The sequence below is a fragment of the Perca flavescens genome, chromosome 4 (assembly GCF_004354835.1).
Source record: "Perca flavescens isolate YP-PL-M2 chromosome 4, PFLA_1.0, whole genome shotgun sequence".
Taxonomy (NCBI): domain Eukaryota; kingdom Metazoa; phylum Chordata; class Actinopteri; order Perciformes; family Percidae; genus Perca; species Perca flavescens.
This window is the reverse complement of record NC_041334.1, coordinates 14,934,439-14,954,373: the sequence shown is the minus strand read 5'-3', so window position 1 is coordinate 14,954,373 and position 19,935 is coordinate 14,934,439. Positions and strand designations below refer to the sequence as shown.

Below are 19,935 nucleotides of genomic sequence, written 5' to 3'. Positions count from 1 at the left end.
AACTCATGACTTCACTTGGACTTAAGCCTTTTGACTTGAAAAGACTTGATACCTCTCCCCAAACACAAAGATAAAAAAAGAAAAAAGTATGTTTCTTAAAACGTGCTTTACAAATAAATTGATTTCCTTTCATTTCCTGAATCAACTAACGCTATTAATTCCCAGCAAGTCAATACTTTATGAACACATCATTTCTCAGATCCACTTTAACCAATCTGACGGACCGCAGACCGGAGAGAAGCATGAAGTGAAGTTATGTCGATAAGTGCCATTTTGAAATGATGACACCAAAGAATGTTGTTTGCGTATGAAGACTACTTACTATCAGAATTACTTTTTAGAATCTGCGCCCTACTGTTTATTTTCTGGGGGAGAGGTAAGTCTGCCTGCTGAGCTCCGCTAATCAGCATTAATCAGTTAATTACAAAGCAGTTTGCCATCCCTTTTCCATGGGTCTGACACCTGATGGGCTGTGCTGATTTCAGACAGTAGTCACCCACGGGACTTACATGAGGTCAGCCCGCGCAACAATTAACGTTGAGATACAGTACAGGCCAAAAGTTTGGACACACCTTCTCATTCAATGTGTTTCTTTATTTTCATGACTATTTACATTGTAGATTCTCACTGAAGGCATCAAAACTATGAATGAACACATATGGAATTATCTACTTAACAAAAAAGTGTGAAATAACTGAAAACGTCTTATATTTTAGATTCTTCAAAGTAGCCACCCTTTGCTTTTTTTGATAACTCTGCAAACCCTTGGTGTTCTCTCAATGAGCTTCATGAGGTAGTCACCTGAAATGGTTTTCACTTCACAGGTGTGCCTTGTCAGGGTTAATTAGTGGAATTTTTTCCCTTATTAATAAAAAAAGCAAAGGGTGGCTACTTAGAATCTAAAATATAAGACATGTTTTCAGTTATTTCACACTTTTTTGTTAATAATTCCATTTGTGTTCATTCATAGTTTTGATGCCTTCAGTGAGAATCTACAATGTAAATAGTCATGAAAATAAATAGCAATACACATTGAATGAGAAGGTGTGTCCAAACTTTTGGCCTGTACTGTATATGAAGGTAAAGCTTCCCTGGTGCAGAGCTTTGCCTCCAACACGACAAACTACAGTTATTACATGTTCAATTGTCATATTAGGAGGCATAGGAATAGCTAATTTGACGCCCAGATCAACAGAGAGCTGGAGAAGGAGAGAGAGAAACCACCTCTAACTGCGAAACTAAAGTAGCTCATAACAGCGTGTAAACATTAAACACCTGTGTGGTTAGCGAGAAAGTCGCTAAAAGGAGATCGCTATGAGTGCTTGAGTGAACTAGTGTAACATTAGGTTTGAATGTGAAGTGAATAATTAGCCACTGTAATGATGAATATAACAAAAAATACTGCGGCGAGCTAACGTAGCAAGACGCTATCAACACGTCAGCACGTCAGCCAAGCAGGAGGCAGGACAGGACAGCCGAGCCGGTGTAGTTTCATTGATGAAAGTGAAAGCCGCTCCGCAAATCCATAATGTTATGTGCAATTACGTGTTCAGTGTAACCTGTCAGACTGGAGATTAAAATATTAAAGATAGCCCAGGCCTATGTAGTGGTCAAAATTACAGCTACTTCCAACTTTGTTCATTTGAAAATGCACAAAGAACGGCAACGTTAAGTCAAGGCTAAATCATTAAATCAACAGAGGCGCTGTGTCGGAAAAGTGTTTTGGGTTCCGTGGGTTCCCTCCCTAACTCGTACTTAAGTCTAAGGAACAGAAATTGTGCAACCTTGCGGGTGAATGCAACTCTTTATGCCTTTTTATGTTTGATGCAAACTGTGGTGTTCTCTCACACACACATGCACACACAGAAAGTGTATTCATAAAGTGAGTTTTTTCTTCTTTTACATTTATCTTTTTAATTTATGTAGATATAAAACATTATGAACATGTGAAGTGTATGTGTTATTAAATTCAGTAGCACTTGGTAAAACTTGTTTAAAATAAATAAATACACATTTGAAAATACCTTCATGATTTGTGTAAATTTAATTTATTATTACTCCGGTTGTTTAGATTTGGTGAATATTGCGTTATGACTTGTTTAGGACTCAAAACACAAATTTTAGGACTTTGGACTTGACTTGGGACTTCAGTGCAAAGAGACTTACTTTAGACTTGCAAAACTGACTTGGTCTCACCTCTGGCATGTGGGCCCAGATGTTTGCTTCAGAACAATTGGACAAGAGTGAATTTGTTTCCAGACTGATCTAACATGTGACATATGACAAGACGCATACTCGCTTTTTAGCGTGTTTATTAATGCCGTTTGGCCTCCATTGACTAACATTACCTTGCGATTGCGTATGAAAGGGCGAAAATCCGCGTTGGTCGGGGTGGTGGTCACGCTTGTCACGTTTCCTTCATGTCCCAAGACTCACATTTCCTAAACTCAACCGTCGCTTTTTTCTTTTACTAAATCCAACCCCGTTCTTCTTTTCCTAAACTCAACCCGTCTGATGTATACGGTGCTCAAAATGCGTACAGATAACACGCCACTTGGCTTTAGAAAGTGGCGTGTATGTTTACGTGGCTGCATACAGTGATGACATATACTCGGATAGCTCAAAATGCGTACAGATAACACACCACTTGTTTACGCGAAGTCATGATGTCATGTTGGTGTTTCAGTGTCAGAATTACCACAAAGGAGTAGAGCTGGGAGGACTGTGTGCGTAGTTCTGGCCTGCATTCGCCAACACACAGCTTAACTGGACCTGGAGCACTTCCTTTAGGAGCCGCAGCCATCTCACACACAATCCTGTCAAAAAAAAAAGACACAAATGCAAAAGGTGCAAAAAAAACAGGCGGGCAACAGATTATCGTGCACACAAGTAATAACACAAGCCAGGCACACACAGCAGAATCACTGCACTGTATCACATTTGTTCTGAATTGCACAGGGACAAGATGGCCTGTGCTGGCCAGTGTGATTGAGGCAGACTTTCATAGAAGTTGTGGGTCAATATGGAGGGCCATCTTTCTTCCTAATGGGAAACCTATAACAGCAATATAACTCAAAGGATAAACTACACCCCTACCCATCTTCAGCAAGATTGTCACCCACCATTACCTCCGGTTGCCATGACAACATGAGGGTTTCTTCAATAAATCAGTATTGCCTGCCAGGTCAATAAGATTAAGTGTGCCATGAATAAGTCATTATAGCAACTGACCCCATGCCGAAATGAATAGTTGTAACAGTTGTAATGCCATGTTTTAAAGCACTGTGTGTGCCAAATGAATGGCCCTGCTGAATGCATTGCTCTGCTCAACAAACTCTGCGTTTCCCTTTACAATACCAGCACCCAATGAATCGTCCCCGCCCATCCCTTCTATTCATACATCACGAGAGTTTTCCAATTTTCTGCTGGCATGTTCTTTTCTTTTTTTTTTTTTTTTACAAGGATATAAATAAAGTCCCTGCAGCCTGAGCCCAATCGCATTACATGGCTGTGAGAGAAACACATGGCTAACAGATTGTCCCTGCAGTCAGCAACATGCAGCGCATTTCAATTACAGCTGTGCCGACAGCCTCATAACGACAACGACACAAAGACTGTCTCTTCCTTTGGCTCTGACTGCACCAGAGCAATACAAAGCCCCCCACACAATCCTACAACCTGATGAGGCATCACAGGCTCCAGCTTATTCACAGATTCTGCTAGTGACTGTGAGAAAAATGGTGTGAGAGAGGAAAAGTGTGTGTGTGTGTGTGTGTGTGTGTGTGTGTGTGTGTGTGTGTGTGTTTACATCTGTACAGTATGCCTATGTATAGTATAGTATGAATCCATGCATGTCTGGGCAGGAGAGGAGTCTCTCTTACTGTTCGGCAGTGATGTATCCCTCCTCCTGTGGGATGCACTGCATACCCGCCACCTCCACGTTACCCTCCAGCTCAGAGAAGGACAGACCCAGGTTCAGGCCCTGGATGGTGACCAGTGTGCCCCCCTCCAGAGGACCTGCCACTGGGCTCACCTACATGGGAAGGAGAAGAAAATAAAAAAGGATGAAGAAAGGATTTGACGTACAGTGATAGGTTCTCAGGCCATTCTTGTATAAATAAACCCTTTTAGGCAACACTTGTCTTTCCTTTAGGTTTATTCTATCACCAGCAGATGGACTCACAGCAACACACGTATGTCAAGTGCATGTTCGCTCGAATGAGTGAGGATAGCAGTGAGAGCCGGTTATTTATCCAGCTTTAGGGTCAAGCATTATCATTTCACAGAGACACGTCCCTTAAGTCTAAAAAAAAAGAACAGAGAACAGCTGAAAACGACCAAGATTTTAAAAGTCTATTGTTAAATTGTGCCTTTTAAACTAGATAAAAGTCAATTTCTGGCAGAGTTTCTGGCGGGTACACATAGACGCTGACACCTGCGCATGAGAGACACAGCAAAAAGCTACATCACCTGAATGATTGAGAATCTACACGGACACGCTTCCCACACGCTTTCTGTGTAATCTCCATGTAAACAGTATATTATATATATAAGTATATTTACCTTAAGTCACATTCTGACAGGGTTTATTCAAAAAGCCTTGAAATCCACTATAATTGAAAACAAACTTTAATGAATAATGCAGTGCATGACAAAACCTTGAGAAACCTATTCACAGTGTAAAGTTAACCATCCCAGCAGGAAACCTTTAGACCTACAGAGCAGAACAGGAGCAACGCCAGAGCAACACTCCCTCTACTCCCAAGCAGAACTCGGTGGTTAATTCATTCTGCTGCAGCTCCCTCAGAAGCACTAATAATGTGATGGGGACATCAAAGGCTCGCGGCTCTTTGAAGTGGAAGAGCCTCGCATCTCTGTGCCTGACCCACTGTGCCTCATTCATGAGAACGAACAGGAGTTTGTGACATAAGATCCATCACCACTCTCTAAACAGACTGAATTAATTTAGCTGTCGAGCACTTAACGTATTCAGCCTGCGTGGGATAAAATGTAAGGTAGTCTCAGGTAAACAGGCCCTTGGAAATTGGAAAGTAGCCACGGATAAAATGTGTTCGTTATTGACATTTACATACTACCAGGAATATCCAACAAGATGTTTTGGCGTATTGTTTTCTGATACTAAGAGGTTCAGATAGACAGACGGTTGAAGAAACAGGCTTGTTCAAAGCCTTTAGCCCCCCCAAAATCTTCCAGTAAAGAACAATAGAACTTAAATGGCGGTTTCCGGAAGTATAAACTATTAATAATCTCCACAGGAAATTTGGTTATGCCTGCACTATATTTGCATAGGAACACAACTACAGTATATGATCCTGCAGAAGTCAACCTAATTTTTAAAGGAACACGCCGACTTATTGGGAATTTAGCTTATTCACCGTAACCCCCAGAGTTAGACAAGTCGATACATACCCTTCACATCTCCGTGTGTGCTGTAACGCTGTCTGATGGCTCCAGCGGCATCAGGCCAGCACAGAACATGCAGGTAATGGTTCCAGTAATCCAACTGCTCCGAATAAGTGACAAAATAACGTTGTTTTTTGTACACGCTGTGACTATACAAATCACAACATGTAAATAGAAACATGTTGGTGTTATTTTGTCACTTTTGTCACAATTCGGAGCAGTAGGCTAGTTGGAACCAGTTACCTGCAGGATCTGTGCTAGGCTAAGCTAATGCTGGAACCGTCAGACAGCGTTACAGCACGCACGGAGATGAGAAGGGTATGTATCGACTTGTCTTACTCTGGGGGTTACGGTGAATAAGCTAAATTCCCAATAAGTCGGCGTGTTCCTTTAAGAGATCTTGTTTTTTCCCACATTTCTGAAAAAGCACAAAACTATCCGACAATCCTAAGCTGAGGTCTACTAATCAAATGTTACCGTAACACCACTGTGACACTTATCCACTCAGTTGGTAACCAGGGCAGAGTGAAATAAAGTAGTTCCAGCTATTTTAACCACCTGCTTCACCTTGGTTTCTCTGTCAGACATGCCTTGCACATCAGTCAGAGTTTGCCTTTTTTTTTATTGCTAACAAAACCCCTGAAACAAGACCTATGCCTTCCTTCCATCTTCAACTTCATTTTTTGACTGATGACTGACTGCCTGACTGACTGACTGGGCAACAGCCCAAACAAACAATCAACAGACCTCAGTAATGCGTGGGTTGGTACACTTGACATTCCTGGCAGACAGGTCCAGCCAGCGGCTAGCGTAGGGAGAGATGGGAGGACAGTGCTGCTTCATGGTGCATCGGCCCTCACCGCTACACCAGCCACACTGGAACTTCCTCTCCGCCCGCAGACACATGCCACAGCTGTCCCGCAGGGCGCTGCACTTGTAGAGGTGCACTGTGGGAAAACACAGAGGTTATCTGCTCAGTTAAAATATCAAGTCATTTCACTTTTCAATATTGATGATTTTGGAGAATGTCACTGCTATGAATAGGCTAGCAAAGCAAATGTTAAGCATAGAATATTCTGTAAAAACAACAGCAGGGAGTCCTGTTACAAGCTAGTCTGATTTAAAATACTAATCAACCAATTAGAACACATCCTTAAACAGAAGGTATTTACAGTCAACCCCCCAAAAAAACAAGAATGGTCTAGCTGCAGAGCTCCAGGTTTGGGCCCACCTTCTCCTCCGGACCCTTGGAGCTGAAACGTCTGAAATTGTGTACGCCAGTCGCCAGAGACAATACGATCAGGATACTACACCCTGCCTCATAGTTCATTAGTTTGGGTAAGCCACACAACCTCTACCAATAACACCAAGGTAAAACATACAACCTTAATATGTCGATACTGTAACTTAATAATGTAATTAGGGATGCACCGAATCCAGGATTTGGCCGAATATTGGGCTTTTTGACGGGATTCGGTTTCTGCCGAACCTTCGAATTTTTTTTCCACCAAATCGTAAAAAAATTTGTTTAAATCCCTTTGTCTTAAGAAAACAAATGTCAAAGTAATCCAATAAACCTCTTCTTTAAAGTTTGCTGCTTACATCCTCTCCCGTATAAGTAGCCTATATTTATGCCCATATAAAGTAACTTACCTACGTTCCTTACGTGCCTTATGGCCGTCACTGTGTATATCCTTGGCTATGGGGATGTATTTAATATACAACCCACAATGACAACTGACAAACACCTTTTCTCGCATGATGATGGAGAGGAAACCAAGAGCAGCTGTGAGAGCCAAACTGAGCAAATATGAAGATTTACCCTTCACCCCTCCGGGCACACAAGTAATTGGGTGCTTTTTTGACAACACTCCCTGCTATTGTGAACTTTCTCTTAAGGCCTTTTGTGAGCCTTGAAGCGGTCTCTATGACCCATCTATCCTCTGTGGATTGAGTGCTTTACACTTCTCTGGCCTGGCAGTGATGGATGGCAAAGGCACCTTTAATCTTCTCGGGATTGTCGATGATGAAATTGCCGTTCCATACGATGGAGAGGTCCACTGCCAGGTCACTGATCTTCACACCCTCGTACATGTACTGAAAAGAAGAAACAGAGAGTGAGGGATTGTGTGGTAAGTGGATCCAGAGAGAGAGAAAGACAAAGCGAGACAGAGGATAAAGTAAAAACAAAAATACAGAGAGAAAGACAGAGTGGAGGAATATGAGATGATGAAAGGGCAGCAGACAGACAAGGCTTTTAACCATCTGTCATTTCTGCTATGGTTGTCTGCTCCTCTCCTCTTTGACATGTAGGGACGCAGGGGTGGCCAATCATCCACAACTGAGGAAAATGTCCTTTTCATTCATTGTCACAGAGTAGCGATGTACTGTATGCTTTGCATTGAAATTTAGTCTGTGACTTGCATTGTGCAACAACAATCTCCTGTATTAATCCCACCATCACTGTTATGCTTTGTGAACACTATACTGTAGGTGTTAGTCAGACAATATGCTGCTTACTAAACAAGCTAGTATTGAGTATACAGCCAAAGTCTTCTTTCTCTCACATGCTTTCCACCTTTCCTCATCCCTCTCACTTTCCCTTTCCTCTACTTTCTCCTTAGTACGCTCAACACCTCAGGCAGTATTCACTGATGTACCCTATGTACCTTGCCTACACAGCATCCAAGCTGTCTGCCTCATTTGACAGCTGTGAGACTCCCACTGGGAGTGTTTGAGGTCATACCGAGCTGTTCTGGCACTGCACGCTGGTGCTGTTGAAGCGCAGCGCCGTGACACGGTGGCTGACACCCTGCACATGCACCACACACTCGTAGCCCCGCTGGCCTGACTGCGGCTGGGGAAGGTTTCGGGCCCTCAGGGTGATGGGTCGGACCTCGCCGGCCGGAAGAAGAATTTCCCCAGAGTGAAGGAGCTGAGGGCAGTCCTGTGAAAACAGCACACACACACACACACACACACACACACACACACACACACACACACATGTAATTGTTCTATTCACAGTAAGAAAACATGCATGCTTGATTCATGTTGTCCCTGCAGTTTAGCCTTAACATTACCAATGCATAATACACAAGTAGTATTTTCATCCTTTTCATCTATTTCATTTCTATTTCATCTTGAGAGATGAATTGATTTATCTACAAACGTTCCTATAGTATGTAGGTATCAAGGGCGGACTGGCCATCTGTCCACTTTCCCGGTGGGCCAACCACTGACACTTTTTTATTTTTTTGTCCGGCCCATGAACCGGCCCATAAAAGTGGTAGGCCTAGATCGGCGGCCCATTGCTTTTTCAATTGACACTGGGCTGCTGGCCCAAAACACTTCAGTCAAAAATATCACATAGGCTAGGTTATTTTTTCTGACAGACGCGGCCCATGAAACATTTATTTAATTGACACTGGACTGGCCCAATCATATCTTTACACAGCACCCTCTTTGGGATTTCTGCCTGCATGCAGTTTCAGTGTGCATCTGCCAGGCTAGAATAGTGATGGAGATAATTGAGAAGAAATGCAAAGGAGGTGCAGAGAATCTGCGTGAGAAAAAGAAACAGGGCCCTTCAGGCAGACGCTGCCAAATGTGTCAAATTGACAGACATGTTTTCGGCAGTAGCAGGACCTTCATCAGCTCCCGTGGCTGATGATAGTGGTGGTGGTGGTGTCGGCGGCAGTGGCATGCACAGTGAGGAGGAGAGGGACAGAGATGAGGGAGTGAGGGTAGAACCTGCGGTAAGAAGATTTCCCCTTAAAACACTTCGCCCCTTGATAAAATTGAGCCAAAACAAGTGGTGGACAAACTGTTGATGATAACACTACAACCAGTGATGGGATTAACGTGTTACAAAAGTAACGCAATTACAGTAGGCTAATGTATTCCTTTTTGCTGTAACCCAGTAATATAACGCGTTACTATTAAAATGTCGGTAATATTATACCTATTAATGCAAGTTACAAATGACTGCAGAGACGGATACATTTGCGACATGGACATAATTTTCCGGAGGTTTTTACACTGCGTTGAAGCGAGCTGTCTCGTCACTGTTCCCGTGGTCAGAGCCAGAACCAGAGACGGTAGGCTAGGGACATCTGTGTCCTGTCAGTGCCGACAGCAATGTGACCGAGCAACTGACAGATGAAATGTCGGGAATTCATGTTTAGTCTTGCTACACGTAATATCATTACATTTTATCAGCGGTGGAAAGTAACTATACCGTAGGCTACTTAGATTCAGTTGTAAGGTGCTTTTAATTGAGTGTTTTCATTTTCTCCTACTTATTAGGCTACTTCTACTCCACCACAATTCAGAGTCAAGTAGGCTATTGTACGATTTACTTAACTATTCATTTTATAGCTTTAGTTACTTTGCAGATTCAGATTAATAATACAAAATAATATGAATACATTATTATATACGTATATAGTGGATAAAGATGAGACTTTGTTGATCCTGTGGTGAAATTCACAAACTACCTGCCAAGTCATACTTCCGCTTTTATTTTTGGTGAAAGTAACTCAAAAGTAGTGTAAAGCATTACAATTCAAAGACAGTAATATTGTAATATAACTAATTACTCTTAAATGACAGTAAGTAATCAATAATGTATTACATTTTGGAAGTAACTTGCCCAACACTAATGAGGTGTATACCGTTTTATTGTATTAATAAATGGCACTTTTTTTAGTATTTAAGTATTTAATGTCAACTCTTACTGATTCTTGCTTACTCATTACATGGCATTAGTAGTTTTAAGGTAAGACTTGGTATACATATTCAGGGGAGCGCAAGGACAGGTGGTATTTGTGATCTTATGTGGTGGGCCGGTCTGGGCCAAAATGCCAGGGCCGATGTTTGGTCCCAGTCCATCCCTGGTAGGTACTGTATCTACTAGAAATGTTCCGATACTGATACTGCCTAAAACGCTGGTATCGTTATCGGGAACTACTGGAGTTTATGCACCGATCTGATACCATGTAATAAAGCCCTAAAGAAAATATACGTTGAAGTAGTTTATTTATGTTCTTTTTCCATTATAACTGTCAAACTGGCTATCACCAGACCAAGCTCAATCTATTAAGATTTAACATTAGTCTGGGGAGTCTGCTCTGTATTTTCTACTGCACAAGATCAGCGGGCATAAGTCAAATGACTCTCTACGCAGTTGGATAGTCCTTCAACCAATCAGACCAACGTTCAGGGTGACGTAGCAGCGACAGCAGCATCAACGGGTTGCTGTGCTTTGGTGGCCGCCATGTTGAATGTAAACAAAAAGCTGCTTGGTCGCTTGTCTATCATCATCGTTTTCTACGTTTCATTCTTCGTATTGCAAGATATGTTGTTCTATTCTTAGTTCCTGATGTGAAGCACTTTGTTGTAAAGCGCTATACAAATACATTTTGATTGATTGATTGATTGATCGTGTTAAACCCGCCAATAGCGCACCAGGTGGATAAGCCAGTTTGTGATTGGTTCTTGCAGATTTGTAAAGCAGGATAGATAAATGTACAGGTTTCCAGCCTGAGCTGCAGGGCAAAATCAAATCGCCGGCAGATCAGACTGGGTTTACCTAGTCTAGGCACCCGCCCTACCAACTGAGCTATCCGGGCGCCCCACAGGATGAATTCTAATGACTTTAGGGATCCCCTGACTTTTCCTTTAGCACAACCATGAGGTTGAATTTTTTTTTTTTTTTTTAATAAAAAAGTATTTTAGTCTTAACTATTCAAAAGATTGCCATTACATTTGGTACAGACATTCATGTCCCTCTCAGGAAAACTTTTAATAACTTTGATGATAACTTTTCATTCAGCGCCATCATCAGGTCAAAATTCTAATTCATCTAGTACATTGGTTTATTGTTGTTAATGTGAGCATGTTAGCATGCTGATATTAGCATTTACCCACAATACTGTTGTGCCTAAAATAGACGCTAGCATGTTTTAGGCTGTAGACTCTAAGCTTGCTTGAGTCTTTGGTGCGGCTTTAGTTTTACATCTAAAACTTGGATTGTGCCTTTAAGGTGTGTCACAGAGAAACAGAGAAAGGGTGCTCTGGAAAGCTACACTTTAATCAGCTAATGAAACTGTAACTCTCTTTATGTTAATGAAATGGCAGTACCTCTGAGGCGTTGACTCTTCCCTCCTGGAAAGAACAGCTGCTGGGGTCGTGGGTGCACAGGTTGCGGTATTTACACCAGTGGCAGCGGAAAGTGCTATTTACACAGGACAGACACCTGCAGGACGAAATGAACACATTACATGACCAGCAACCTATTGCCTCCTGTATATCGAGTTGCTCTGCATTCGTGTAGTATGTAAAAAAAAAGATGAACTCCATTTTGTTTCCTACCCATCATCTAGGCTTCATATTCCTCTATGGCGTGAAGAAGGTTGAAAAAGGGAGACTGATGAAGGATTATAGCTTTCAGCTGAGTTTATCATCCTTTTTGTCGTATATGACCATAAATGACTTTAAGTCTTTGCAGGTGTAACTATTCAAGTGTCCCTGTCACTTAAAATCCTTTTGAAGCAATTACAATTAAACAGTGTTATATAAAAACATGTAAAGGTCATACAGTGTCCTTGTTCTGAGCTTTTCATTTCATAATTCATGAATCCTTTTTTACATTATGTTGATTTGTATTTCTGATTTATGACTACAGTAAATTTCACCTATCGAACTCTATTATATACTAAAGCTTGAATAAAAGCGACAACTGAATATTTGATGGGTAGAATTGCACAACATATTTGGCTCTGATTCAGTGAACTACAGCCAACGTTGTGGATTAAAGTTGGGCTGAAACAACCCTGATAGACTGGATTTAGTCACATTTCGTAAGTGAAGTGAATAGCAGCACTCCAATACTGTGGCTCATAGCAAGCTACAAATGCCAATAAATGTAGTGCAGCACCATTACATTTTTATATTAATTAGCTGCCTAGGGCCAGTATGGACATAAAAGAGTGTGTATATGTGTGTGTGTGTGTGTGTGTGTGTGTGTGTGTGTGTGTGTGTGTGTGTGTGTGTGTGTGTGTGTGTGTGTGTGTGTGTGTGTGTGTGTGTGTGTGTGTGTGTGTGTGAGTGAGAGAATTTTGGGGGTTGGGTATTAATAGAACCGGACTGTCAGGGAGCTGCAAACACCGGATAATTAATTATGGAGGGCGATGTGATGGTGGTATAGGGGAGGTGGAGGAGGTGGTGCTGGGTTAGAAGTGTGTTTGGTTTGAAATATTAATCACAGGAGTTCACAGGGTCACTCTGCAGCTAATGGAGGCCGTATTGGTGTGGGGCGGATGTGATGAGCTTCCAACTGTTTCTCTCTAATTGCTTAATATGGTTATATTAGGGCATTCATGTCGCAGTCAAAGAATAGGTGACATGTATATCCACTGTGAGCTAATTTCCAGGGTTTGGCTATGAATAAACTATTCAATAGGGAACTTTGTTTGATTTTGAGGATCAAAACCGACCCCGAGCTAGCTTTCTTTCTATTAGACAAGTAACGTTACATGCAAAGCATGTGAAATATATTGTGATATTGTGGTTTTGGCTGGCTAATGTTAGCTAGGTCACTAACACGGACGAACTGCTAGCTAGCTAGCTAATGTAGCAAAATACTGTCTTGAGTTTATAATGTCAGCTAATTCATCCAGACTCCCGGTGCTGATCTTACTGTAAATTTGTAAGCTTGCCATTTTCAAATTAGTTCACCAGCTAATGTTACAAAGCAACCAACACTAGATCCATGCTACACAGCTAAGATAAAGCTAGCTGGCTAACTTTAGCTTCATGTGACTGTTTTGGCCGATGCCCAGAATGCTTACTCTCGCCTACGGAGCGCGGGAATGTGCGCGAGAGCAAGGAACAGCTGGATGCTGACTGCATTTCACCTAACCAGTGTCATTAATATATGACTCTCTCAGTAGCCTCAAAATAGAGAGAAAGTGTTTTTTTCTGTTACTGTATCGTTCAGAATGTGGACGAAAAATTTATAATTTCATGATGGTCTTTCAAGAAACTAATTCAACATTGTGTCATTTCACCTTTTGTGGAGATTTGTTAACTGCTCAACTCATTAAGTTGCTGATTTGCAGACATCTTTTAAAGCTGACAAATGCTGCTAATTGACATTCACTGAAAAACTGTAGCGATTTGTATTTAAAGTCATAAGCAGTAAGCCCACAAACCAGTTCAAGCAAAGTCGAAACAAACAGGCCATGGCAAATGCATCATGTTGATTTAAATGAAACCTGACAGATAAATTGAACTCAGAGGTTATCTAACAGCCCAATCTTAAGTGGAATTGTGAGCATCAGTACATCATTGCCCTAAATTAAGTCGTGCTCCTCCATCTATTGAACAAATCAAAGTGTGTGTGTGTGTGTGTGGGGGGGCTTGGCGGTGGCAGCTGGACTCACGTTTGATGGGTGCTGCAGTTGTAGAACTTCACCTCTGTGCTGGCAACCATTTGACCCGTCTCCTTTGAGTTCAGACGAAGCTCTACGCCAGCCCAGTCTGAGAGAGAGAGCATAATGAGTGAAAGGACGGAGAGAGGGAATTAAAAATATGCGAGAGAGTCGATGACAGAGAGAGAACAGTGAGGAAAAAGAGAGAGAGAAAGAGGGAGAGATTAAGAGAGAGACGAAAAAGATGGGTGAAAGAACGAAAACAATGAACGAAAAGAGGAGGTCAAATTGAGAAAAAATTCTTTTAATACTTTTATCACACTTCTGTAAAGAGCCACCTGGTTTCTGCGTCATTGCAAGGGCATATTGCTGTTGTCGTTGGAATGCTTTCAGTCAGAAACTTCAATTGAAGGATTACTGTGTATGCTCTGAGAAAATTCTTCTGCTCCTTGGTACTTATCAAACTCTTTGGATAAACAAAAAATGCAAGGTGGTCCATCTGAAAAGTTTCTTGTGTCTGGAATATTGGTATTCTTAGTTTTTTACCGGACATTGGCATCACCATTACTCTGTATATTTAAGATGTATATATCTTTATTTTTTTTTTATCCGTTTGTTTTGATACATGATATCTGAGCTCACCTTGTCCTGCTGGTATCTGAGGGACCTCTTTCCCAGCCGGGGACAGACACATAACCCTGTTCCCGTTGACGTGACCCTCCACTTGGGCCTGCTGGCCAAATGAGCAGGTGATTCCAGCAGAAAGGTCTGGAACATTATTCACCTCCAGCAGAAGCTTAAAAGAATAGGAGAGGGAGAAGATTTAATGTGCTGAACGTTGTGCATTGGTGACTACTGTGACAGTGCTTAATAATGTCATTATCAAAGGGTTAAAGAAATAGTTCAACATTTGAGGAAATATGCTTATTTGTTTTCTTGGCACACTTACAGTATATCTAACTGTTAAATATGAAGCCGGAGCTAGAAGGTGGTTAGCTTAGCACTCCCTGTTCCGATACTAGAAACAAGGAGAAACTGCATTTTGTTGCCTTTGTCTCTGTCCAAAGGCATCACAATCTGCCTATCATGACTTCTTAAACTCACTAATTAACACATTAAATCTTGTTTGTATAATCCATATCGAGGCCGAACTGTAAAAACGACAAAATTTACTCCAGGAAGTTACTGCCCCTGGCCAAGAAATAGTCCGGCAGACAAGCACCTTAATCTGTTGTTTTTACGCTTGTGTTTTTGTACGGATTAAACAAACAAAAAATTAAATGTTAATTAGTGAGCCTAAGAGGTGCTGTTAGGCAGGGTTTGTTATGTTTGGACAGTGCCAGGCTAGCCTCTTCCACTGTTTCTTTGTGCAAAGCTAAGCTAGCCAGCTGTTGGCTCCAGCAGCATATTTAACAGACAGATAGAGAGTGGCATTAATCATTTAACTCTCGGCAAGAAAGCCAGTTAAGTGTATTTCCCTAAATGTCAAACAATCCCCTTAAAATAACCCATAGCTCCTACTGTACTTGCCTCCGCTGTGCTCTTGGCTACTGTACAAAAACAGTTGAATTAAGCTTTTAGGAAATATAATCAACTTTTTGGCAGATGCATCAGAGATGCTGACACAGTAGCTCACAGCCACAAAAACATCTCCCACCTTTTTTTAGAACATTTGTCCCCCACAGTACATGTGTTTCAACCAAAATAAATAGAGTGAGTGTCCTACAGGGAGAATCAATCTTCTCTGCATGTACTTACTGTACATGTGGATGTACAAGGCTACTCTCAGTGATTGCTCATAAACATTGTGAGTGGAGTGACAGAGCAGTGGTATTGGTGGAATGATAAGCAGACTCACAGGGACACTATGTGCTGAGACAGCCATGCTGTCCGGGTGAGCAATAACCTTCACACAGCGGTCAATGTCCGTGGCGAAACGGAATGTCTCCTCCGCCCTCAGACACAGATCCCTCCTCGAGCACCTGTGGATTACATACATAAAAAATGTATGTAACAGTGCAGCAAGTTTAGTGATGAATTGACATATCTCGACAACTACTGGATGTATGCAAGTTTGTGCAGACATGCATGGTGCCCAGAGGATGAATCCTACTGACTGAATGCTGATCCTGTGTCTTTCCCTCTGGCGCCACCATGAGGTTCACATTTGCAGTTTTGAGTGAAATATCTCAACTATTGGATGGATTGTCGTGAAATTTGGTACATTTCTGGATGAATTTCAATTATTTTGGTGACGTTTCATCTTGCACCATTATCAAGTAAAACTTTCAGTTGTTAAAAACCTGCAAAACTAATGGCATTCCCATTGGCCGCTGCTTTACTTTGTGCTTAGTGCTAATGAGCAAATGTTAGCATGCTGATGTTAAACCAAGATGGTAAACACAGTAAACATTATACCTGTTAAACATCATCTTGTTAGCATGGCTGTAGAGACCTATTGTTAAATGTGTACATCAATAGCATGAATGTAAAGCTATTAGTGAATGTCTTGTCTGAATCAAAGCTGAGGTGACATCTGTAGTGATCAAAAAGTTATCCCTGAATCTATAAATTATGGACATATACATTAATTTCTAAAGCTGTGTAACACCTTTCTTTTTTTTAACTTGACCACAAAATAAGATTGTCCATGTTTAGATTGTTTTTGGTCATGGTCATCTCCTGCACATGGCTGCAGAGCACATTACACTGAGTGCACCAGTAGAATAAGCTTTAACTCCAAGATCCCAACAGGCAATTAAAAATAAGAAGTGAAGGGGTCGACACCATAGTGTGACCTTAAAAAAATCTTGTAAGAGAGAAGTGCAAGTAAAAGTACATTCAAAGTTATGGCAAGGGGTAGTAGAAAGGATTTTTAAAACGTTGAGTAATTTTTCCAGTTTCAAAAATGGGGATTTGTTGATGAGATAGTTTTAATGTGGTATTGATACTGATTTATTTGAAAGATGCCTTATATGGGTTAGGTTTGTGCAAGCTCAAATAGCAACAAGAGTCTCTCAGCTGTAGAGTTAAATTCACAATGGCAAACTGAGAGTATTTTGGCTGTACACCATCATCTATTTCTTTTAAATGTGTAATGCGCACAGCGAGGGGAGAGAGTACTTAATACACTCTGAGATGCTGCTGAGGGGTGGGCATCTCCTGAGAGAGCTCAAAGAGCACCGAGGCCTCTGCTGTAATTACAACACAATATAAAGGCGGAATGGAAACGCTGTGAGAACTGATGCTGGCTGGGCTCCTTGAGGCGGACTAGAGCCACAGGAGTATAGACAGTCACCTTTTGACCGCTCATCAACTGAAGTGTCTCTGAAAAAAAGGACACCTTTCATGTCAGATTTCTTTCATTGCCTTTTGTTTTGCCTCTTTATTTCACCACGTTTTGTCTGATGGAGCCATTTGTTCCCTTTTTGTCAAGCTTTGTGCCTGTTCAGCTACGCCCCCCCCCCCACACACACATACACACACACACACAGATAGGTGCTTTGGTGCACCGTGCCAGGGGTGAGATCCATACCCTCCGTGAGAGTCATTCAGAGGCTAGACAAAGACCCCAATCAGGATTAAATAGACTGAAAAATAAAGTATCCTCCTTCTGCAATGTGAGGAATCATGATTGACTTTGGGGTTACTTGAGGGAGCAGCAGCCTATCTGTTCACTGATAAGTGTAAGGCATTAACTTAAATAAGCAGCGTAATGGGTCTTGCATACAAAGTCAGCACTTAGAGAAAAAAGGAAAAACAACTGCTTAATGAGGTAATTTGGATTAAGACGAAACAAAAATGTTTCCTCTCACTTCACTGGCGATACACTGGGAGCTGCAATTTAAATAATGCTGATCATTGTCAAGATATTCCTCGCCGAAATGCAGACGTCATATGATGAGATGGGTAAATCCCCGGCTGAGGTCAGCTTCACACACAGCGGCTGGTTCAGAAACACAGCGTTTTAATCTCACGATTCCCCTCTGCTCCATATCGAGGTATAATGCAAGCTAACCCGGGGGTCAGATAATTAAAATGGAAGAGATAAGCTTGCTCTGTCAGGTCCAAAATGTTCCCTGGGTATGTAGAGGTGCAGTTGGACTGACAGGCTAATCCCTCCACCATTAACACCAGTCGTCCTCCCGCCTGACAGACAATAAAATCTGGTGGGCGTGTAGTTTCTGCTGTCCTGAATAGCGCTATTTAAGAGGGATCACACTATCCAACAACCACTTCCTGGTTTTCCGTTTGTCCTGCCAGCTGTTGATAATGGTAACCTCCAGGGAGCACAATATCTCTGTTATATTAAATCACATGAGCACGTGCTTCAGCCTTATTTATGGCTTTCTACAAGCTGTTAGGTAAACAGTTATGTTGTGGTTTTAATCCCTCGGCTGTGATGTGTGTAAGTGAGCATGGGAGAAGATCAGGGAAACAGACTCACATGTTGTACAGGACACACCAGCCACAGTGGGGGTCCCCAGAGCTCAGGCACTCAGCACATGTACCGTACTGCTCACAGGCCTCCACGGGGACCTGGGCCACCTAAACCAGAAGAAGGACAGGGAGGATTAAAATGTGGAGTAGCACACGTTAAGGAAAATGTATGGACATGATTCCAGCGGCACCTAAATTGAGTTTACTGCACAGAGAAAAGGAAGCCCGATTTGGTCCTTTTGTTGTGTACATATCATACAATCTTTCAAGATAGTTTTTTTTCTCGCATTTTCACTTTCACATAGTTTAGATGCAAACAGGAAGAGAGAGAGAGGGTTTATGACATGATGTTATGAACCAGTGTCCCAAAGGGTTTGGGTTCCCTGAATAGATCTGGTTAATGGATCTGAATTTAGATTTTGGGGTTTGCAACAGAATTTAACATGGTTAATTCACCACTGTACAACTACCTTTCTGTCCTGGCATATTCATGCAGTTGTATATACGTATATATACGTATATATATATATATATATATATATATATATATATATATATATATATATATATACGTGTATATATATATATATATATATATATATACTTTATATATATATATACACGTATTTTGATTTTTACCAATCAAAAAAAGCTCTGGACCAACTGAAAACTTCTTAATTGGCAACTACAGTATTTTGACAATCGATTAAGCAATTCAGTAATCTTTCAAGCAAAACTGAATTTTACAGCTATTGTGATGTGAGGTTTTGCTACTAATCTTTGTCTTATATCATATATTTTAAAAAGACATTTGAAGATACCACCTAGGGCTTTGGAAATAGGGCTATTTTCTAGTATGTTATAGCCAAGACGATTACTTACCTACTTGGTATTTGTTTAAATATTGTCTGCTGAAGAAGAGTGAGCAGACTCTCTTATCAGTTAGGAGACAAATCACAGGTGTGATACAGAGGACTCTTTGCCCCACACACAGCATTGTGTAGACGTACAAAAGTCACATTCCACACGCAGCCTTAGTCCATCTTAAAAAATTGCAATAATGATGCAGTTATATCCTGAGAAGAGATAAAATATACATGTATTTCAGAGGACTAACTAGGAAGGCTACTATATACTGTAGCCTATGTGTATATAATCAATTTCATCCAAAATCCAACAAATCCCACACATAATCCAAAGGGAACTACGGTAGATGAAGTAAAACTCACTTTTACTTTGTTTGACCTGCATATGTTTAAATAATACTACTGTACAGAGGCCCTCTTATTCAAATGTAAATAATGTTATGTATAAAATGTTAATGCACATGTCATTCTCCTGATTAAAGTTTCCAAATCTTAGTGTGACAATTGTAAAAAAAAAAATTGACTGGAAATAAGGTCAATGAAGGCGTGCCACCAAAACATTCTGATGAAATAATAAGCAGTTCTGATGAGGAGAGACCTTTTAATCATGTTGTCTATTTTGCAATATATGGAAGCCTCATCACAGCTCCCACTGTGGAATATCTCAGAGGAAAACCACTTTGACACCAGTTTGCAACATGCAGCATTGTGGTTCTGCCCACATGAGGAATTTTCAGATTTTTCTTTTTTCTCAGATGTCAGAAAGCACA

General features: G+C 41.2%; 1 protein-coding gene across 1 annotated transcript in view; it reads right to left on the bottom strand.

The window, feature by feature from the left end:
- The window catches only part of LOC114554010 (plexin-A2), a 69,528-nt gene that overhangs the window by 25,752 nt on the left and 23,841 nt on the right, over positions 1–19,935 (bottom strand). The window contains exons 4-13 of the mRNA XM_028575538.1: positions 18,307–18,407; positions 15,718–15,841; positions 14,502–14,655; positions 13,872–13,968; positions 11,569–11,683; positions 8,171–8,371; positions 7,425–7,521; positions 6,172–6,371; positions 3,882–4,033; positions 2,699–2,816 (exon numbers count right to left, since the gene is read on the bottom strand). Of these exons, the coding sequence (XP_028431339.1) occupies positions 2,699–2,816; positions 3,882–4,033; positions 6,172–6,371; positions 7,425–7,521; positions 8,171–8,371; positions 11,569–11,683; positions 13,872–13,968; positions 14,502–14,655; positions 15,718–15,841; positions 18,307–18,407 (1,359 nt within the window). The remainder of the gene's footprint in view (positions 1–2,698; positions 2,817–3,881; positions 4,034–6,171; positions 6,372–7,424; positions 7,522–8,170; positions 8,372–11,568; positions 11,684–13,871; positions 13,969–14,501; positions 14,656–15,717; positions 15,842–18,306; positions 18,408–19,935) is intronic.